Raw genomic sequence first — 6728 nt, 5'->3', positions numbered from 1 at the left:
ATTATTTAGCGTTACATCAGTTGTAAATGCGACTTAACCCCCCTCCTCCCCCCCCCCCCGTCGTCTCTTGGTTTTTACTTTGTTTTACATTACTTTGGTTTTGCTTTTAGTGACTATACCTTCTATTATATTTAGATCGTAAATGTTTTCTTATTTGAGATGATTTCCCGTGTTAACGACGATGTAGGTCCCATCCCTTAAGATTTTAATATTTTCTCGTAATTAACGGAGGTTTTAGATTTGTTCTAATTCCATTTTCGTTTGAATATGTATGGTATAAAAAGTTACGACAGTTTTTCGAAGTCATATAGTAAAAAGTGATTTAACTGGACTGTTATACCTCGATTATATTCTATAACTATGTCCAAGTTCCTACGGCTCCGTTATATACAAACGTTCTATGTATTATTTTCGTTTTCGTTTTGTCTATTTAAGAGTATTGTAATATTGTGACCGCTCAAATCATAATCTAATTTCATGTAACGTTAAAGGTTTTACCTCATGAAGTCAACCTCAAAAGTGAAACGGGATGGTGAACTTAAGTAAAAATAAATTGTCAAGGAACGACCACGAAATAGTAATCCAACATTAATTTTACTGTTTTAAAGATCCCTCTTTAGAATGTCTTGTAACATTATTGCCTTTATTAATGTAGATGTACTTAAAGATGAGTTACATCCTTTATGAAAGTTAAATTGTTCGAAATTTCAAACACTTCGTTCAGTTCGTTGGTTAAAGTCTAGTTTTTGAAATGGGATCTGACTAGTTAGAGTCTTCTGCGATTACACTAGTGAGGTCGGTCACGAAGATCTCGGTTAGGACACATATTGTGCTTATCGAATGTAATAGTGACTGATTGTTATCCATTTGTCGTTACAAAATACCTTAATTTTAAGATCAATGTTTCGACTTTGATGATACGTATATTTCTTTGTTATTTTATTTTGTATAAGGTTGTATTCTCGTATTCCGTAATGGACGTCGTATTCATGATCTAAGACCAAATAGTCATATCGCGGTAAAAGGTAGTGAAACCGAATCGCGGACGTTCATTACGTTCCTCATTCTTTAATTTTTATGTCCTATACACGGTAAGATTTTTATGCTTTTAATTCTTAACAATATTGACTGTAAACCTGTATTTGATACTTTACATATTTTCTTAATGGTTTCATTTAGGTTACCCTTTTCTTTTTACCTGTTGCATGTGACGGGAACTTGTTATTAATGATCACTGTTGATCAACTTAATGTCCTACTTCTATGAAGAGTTACACAGAGACAGATTATTTACCTCTCCAGAATACTTGATTCTCGAGTCCCGTTTGTTGTGGCAGTCAAGTTGTATATCTCTCATAGGGTAGAGAATGGATAAAATTGTTTCACGTTTGTCTTGGTGCACTGCAGAACTGTGGAATACCATTTGACCTCAAATGATATAATTGGCTTGAAAACTCTTGTGCCACTTGCACACTGTTATGTTATGCCCATCCTCCCTAATAATTCTTCTGTCCAAAGACTTTGTATGTTAAATGGCTCTACTTTCTATTACATTCTTCGTCACAATAGTTTTTGATGAATGCATTAACACTTCAGATGATGGAACTTTTTATTTTGATGAGAAACTGGTTGGTGGACATGAGCATCAAGGTTCTATTTCCACAACTTCTTCAGTTGTTCGTGGGGTTTTCGCATTTGCTGCTGTAACTTCTGGAAAAATAAATGTATGTGGATTGTAAAGGACTACTCTCTAATTTTTAGTCTGTTAGAATTTTCTACTAACGTTTTGGCTTTGCACTTCCAGCTTCCAGGTGATAAAATATTGGGCTTAGCAAAATTTTTTCTGGGCATTGGAATCCCAGGAGATGCGAAGGACTTATTCAATCAAATAGAATCATTAGCTCTTCTAGAGAGCAACAGGCAAGTTGTTTTCCAAGAACAACATATTGTTGTAAAGTGCAGCTTTACAGAGACATCTCTCCTTTTTTCTTCTGTTTTGGTTCTTTGCTGATACACTGACCTCGTCAATATTCTTTAAAAAATGTATATTTCTTAGCTTTCTTCTTGTGGTGCAGGATTTCCATTCCGTTGATATTGTCACTTCCTGCAAGTGTTTATTCATTATCAAATAAAGATCAACTCAAGGTATAAAGTTGAAAAGTCCCTTTTCGGGAAGTATCGTATCCAGTAGCTATTTGAAATTGGCATGAACAACTTTTGTTTCTGGCTTTCATTGGGTTTCTTTTCTAATGCTTAGACATGATACATGATAGGGCACAATGGCATCGTTTGATTCATATAGTTGACCCCATCTAGTGGGATGATAAGGTTTTGTTGTTGTTGTTGTTGTTGTTATTGTTGTTGTATAAAGGAGAAAATAGCCTGTAACCCTTTGGTGTATATGCATTTTGGGCCATGAACATCCTGTAAGCCATCTTCTGCCACGATTCTGTTGTTGATGTGTCAAATCCATACGTAGGCTACTACTACTAATTTTCAGTGGTTTCATCTCCGATGAGTTCCTTAAATTATTTAGGCTATGCTTTCCTGTGTCATTTCCTGTTTTTCTGATATGGAGCTTGAGGACCTCCCCCTTCTGCCGTTTTCTCCTATTTGTTGCTTGTTGGTTTATATGCATGCTGTACAACATTTTCAACTTATGACTCAGTTGGTTATGTTAAATTATTTATCAACTTCATGATTGTATGGTGTTTCTACTTCTCATTTACTGTTGGAGAAAATGACAACTTTCTATTGTACTTTGAACTTAATCAGGTTAGGGTGAATACAGTGCTTGGTTCAGCTGCACCTCCTTTAACAGTTAAGCTTGTCCGGGCTTTCAGCACTGTTGCTAAAGATTCGGCTGTTATTCAGAACAAGGTAAGTGATGAGTCAATGATTTGTTTTCTCTGCGTTTGACTTCGCATCGTCTGAAACTTTGGATTTTGCTAAATTTGCATGATACAGGACCTCAAATATGACCAGAATAGCGGACATCATGTATTGGACGTTTTACCAGATAAAGTGGATGTGGGTATTTATGTGTTTGTTTTTGAGGTAATGCTGTTTGTTTGTTTACAGTTTAGTTTTCCTTTCAGTTGGGATCAATGTGTATTTCTATTCTGCCTCACAATTAAATTACTTTGAGCCTATCTTGTAGATGGTGCTTCATGATGCTGACGGAGAAAAAGTCTATGCTACCGGAGGCCAAATTCATGTGCCAATATATGTCACTGGCATTGTTAAAGTTAGCAATGCAGAAATTGCAGTTCTGGACAATGATCTTGGAAGTATTGAAACCCAGAAAACGTAGGTTTCTATTTTGGATTTTTAAAAAGATTTATGCTGTTACATTTAGGATGTATGAGTATGCTGATAGTTGGTTGGTATGTCTAATTTTAATATGCTTGTCATGTTGTATTGTGTTTAATATAAACTTCCTTTTCTTTTTGTGATGTTAAGTCTAAACTTAATACATCTGAATTTAATCTGAGTTTTGAAATTTGATTTATAATTCTTTTGCATAAACTTTTTGTTGCTTCATTTTATACTCCCACTTTGCTATCCAGGCTAGATTTGGCTGGAAATGACATTGTTTCGCTCTCAGCTAACCACCTGCAAAAATTCCGTTTTTCTTTCCAATTGACAACCCCTCGTGGTCATGCATTTAAGCCTCATCAGGTTTGAGTTGTTGACTTAGACAGTTAGACCCTATTTAGTTTTACTTAAATGCTTTGTTCATTGAGGATTAATTGTTTTTCAGGCATTTCTCAAGTTGAAACATGAGACAAAGTATGAGCACATCTTTGTTGTTGGAAATGCTGGCAAGAAATTCGAGATTGTTCTTGTTAAGTATCTCTTATTACATATTACATATTTCATTACCTAGCTTCAAATGTCTCTTCTTCAGTACTCATTGAATTTGTTATAATTCATATTAGATAGATATTAACAGATGCTGAATTTTGATTATTTGTTCTTGTGCGGTTGTGCCTATCACTTAAAATCATAAAAACCCAATTGCATCATTGAGCAGAAAAGTTATGTGCTGGTTTTTATATAATGCACCTCCAATTTCTTCCAGTCGAGCTGGCTCATTTATCTATTAGAGTAAAGTATCGTTTTTGTCCCCAACGTTTGAGGTAAGTCCTAAAGTTGTCCCTATCGTTTCAATCGTCCTATTTAAGTCTCTAATGTTTCAAAATTAACTCAATGTTGTCCTGCCGTTAGGGATCCGTTAATAGAATTGATGGCGGGACGAAATTGAGACGATTTTGAAACGTTAGGGACTTAAATAGGAAGAAAACGTTGGGGACGAAAACCATACATAGAAATAAATTTTAGTTTTATCCTTCAATAATATCATTTTTTTACTGTACATAATATTCAATTATTTTTTAATCACATCTAAGTAAATTAAACTTAATCACATTACTTTCATTCTAAATAAATATTTTTTTATAATTTTACACTTAAAGTTATAAGTTAATATAAAAATATAAAAAAATTTATTTAGAATGAAAGTAATGTGATTAAGTGTAATTTACTTAGATGTGATTAAAAAATAATTGAATATTATGTACAGTAAAAAATTGATATTATTGAAGGATAAAATTAAAATTTATTTCTATATATTGTTTTTATCCCCAACGTTTCCGTTCTATTTAAATCCTTAACGTTTCAAAATCGTCTCAATTTTGTCCCGCCGTCAATTCTGTTAACGGATCCCTAATGGCAGGACAATATTGAGCCAATTTTGAAACGTTAGGAACTTAAATAGGACGATTGAAACGTTAGGGACAACTTTGAGACTTACTCCAAACATTGAGGACAAAAACAATACTTTACTCTATCTATTAAGTACAAACTATGTGTAATTATAATATAAATTGAATGTCCTGACTGCTCTTGATGTGGGATATTTAATTGTTACACTTATGTTTTGGTGAAGGCTGCAGGAGTAATTTCATTCTGGTTTAACAGTACATCATGTTTAATGTTCTACTGATGTTTGTAATTTTGGCTTTTTAGGATTTTCTTGGCTTGGTGGAGAAATTTTACTATCTCTCTGGCAGATATGACATTGAGCTGACTGTTGGTGATGCTGTCATGGTATCTTGAAGTGTTTGCTCAGCTTAATTTCCCCTTTCCCAATTATATTGGCAATCTGAGAAAAAAATGTGTATTGTTTCAGGAGAACTCTTTCTTACGGCCACTTGGCCATCTTGAATTAGATCTTCCAGAAGCACCTACTAGCAAGGCACCCCGTCTTCCTCCACTAGCTGTTGATCCATACACGAGATATGGGCCCAAAGCTGAGATAACCCACTTATTCAGGACTCCTGAAAAACGACCACCAACACAACTCTCTCTTATTTTCTTGAGTTTGACCCTTCTGCCCTTAATTGGCTTTTTGGTTGGGGTAAGTCTTATGTTTATCTTGAGTAGAGAGTGGTACACATGTATCTTTATCCCTTTCAATATTAATATGGTGATGATAATTGAAAAAAATATGGGAGGTGGAAAAGGAAAACACAATAAAATTAGCTAGAAACTAGAAATGTTAGTTGTTTCTTCTGTTACTTTAATGCTAATATCTCAGTTACCAATAATTTGAATTATATAAAGGGCATTTTTTTTAGGATAAAAACTTAAAAAAGAAATATATGGGATAAAAACTGAAGCCTGAAAGGCCTTCTTGTTTTCTTTATCAGTAGAAGGTTATCTTTTTACGCTCCTATAAAAAGAAAAGAACACAAAAATTCCCCTTATGGTCACGAAAAACTAAAAACTCTTTGTATTTGATTACTTTTAACCTTTGGAGCATACTCCCACAGTGAAAAGATATATCTTCCGATTGGGAAATTGAGATGGTTTATAACAAGCATGAAGGGAAGTCTCTTCTCTGCTTAGAATAAAAGGTTATTGCAACTGTTAAGAGCACTATTGGCCAAAGTCATATCATTGATGGATAATAAATGAAAAGATTCAGCGTGATATTGGCCTATTGGGCTTCTGCAGAGATTAATCTATCTACTTGTATAGTTAGCATTTATCACACTCATTCTGGTATCATTTACAGCTATTGCGCTTGGGGGTAAACTTGAGGAACTTTCCTTCTTCAGCAGCACCTGCTACATATGCCATCCTGTTCCATCTTGGCATTGCCGCGGTTCTGGTTCTTTATGTACTTTTCTGGTTGAAGGTATGTCCGCTCCGCAATGCTATTGAACAAGTTTCTGTCAGCTTATTGCAAGCAAAACAATGTTAAATTTCAATGTTCACCGACTATTACATTCCAACATTTTCTATACGAGACCACGAATTGACATTTGATGTTCATTATGCAGCTGGACTTGTTCACCACACTTAAAACAACAGCACTTCTTGGAGTTTTTCTGTTGTTTGTGGGACACAGAATCCTTTCGCATCTTGCTACCACATCAGCCAAGCTGAAATCTGCATAAGGAACATTGTGTATTTATAAAGAGAATGAGAAATATGAGTTTTCACTTGTAAAGATTGTACTAATCATTTTTGTAGGAACTATGTTGCATAATCTTACGTGAATTTTAGAGAGCTCAATTATATCAAAATAGAAAAGCATATTAAAAACATTCTACGGCTCGTAATCTTAGGCATAGTTCTACATAGGTTTTATAATTACAAGTTCTATGAAAAATGTAGTGATTTGCCGCGGTATCTTGAATTTTATGTCCATTTACCCCA

The 6728-nt window shown here is 34.3% G+C and overlaps 1 protein-coding gene across 1 annotated transcript; it reads left to right on the top strand.

The window, feature by feature from the left end:
• LOC107646195 (dolichyl-diphosphooligosaccharide--protein glycosyltransferase subunit 2) lies at window positions 1131–6701 on the top strand. Its single transcript, XM_016350401.2, has 12 exons — window positions 1131–1723; window positions 1804–1919; window positions 2075–2144; window positions 2775–2879; window positions 2967–3056; window positions 3160–3308; window positions 3569–3680; window positions 3763–3846; window positions 5031–5111; window positions 5194–5421; window positions 6082–6204; window positions 6350–6701. The coding sequence occupies exons 1-12, from the start codon at window positions 1532–1534 to the stop codon at window positions 6464–6466; spliced, it is 1467 nt and encodes a 488-aa protein (XP_016205887.1). The 5' UTR covers window positions 1131–1531; the 3' UTR covers window positions 6467–6701.

Source organism: Arachis ipaensis, chromosome B06 (assembly GCF_000816755.2).
Source record: "Arachis ipaensis cultivar K30076 chromosome B06, Araip1.1, whole genome shotgun sequence".
In the NCBI taxonomy this organism is placed as follows: domain Eukaryota; kingdom Viridiplantae; phylum Streptophyta; class Magnoliopsida; order Fabales; family Fabaceae; genus Arachis; species Arachis ipaensis.
The sequence above is the reverse complement of the archived record's forward strand: the minus strand, read 5'-3'. Positions and strand labels throughout refer to the sequence as shown.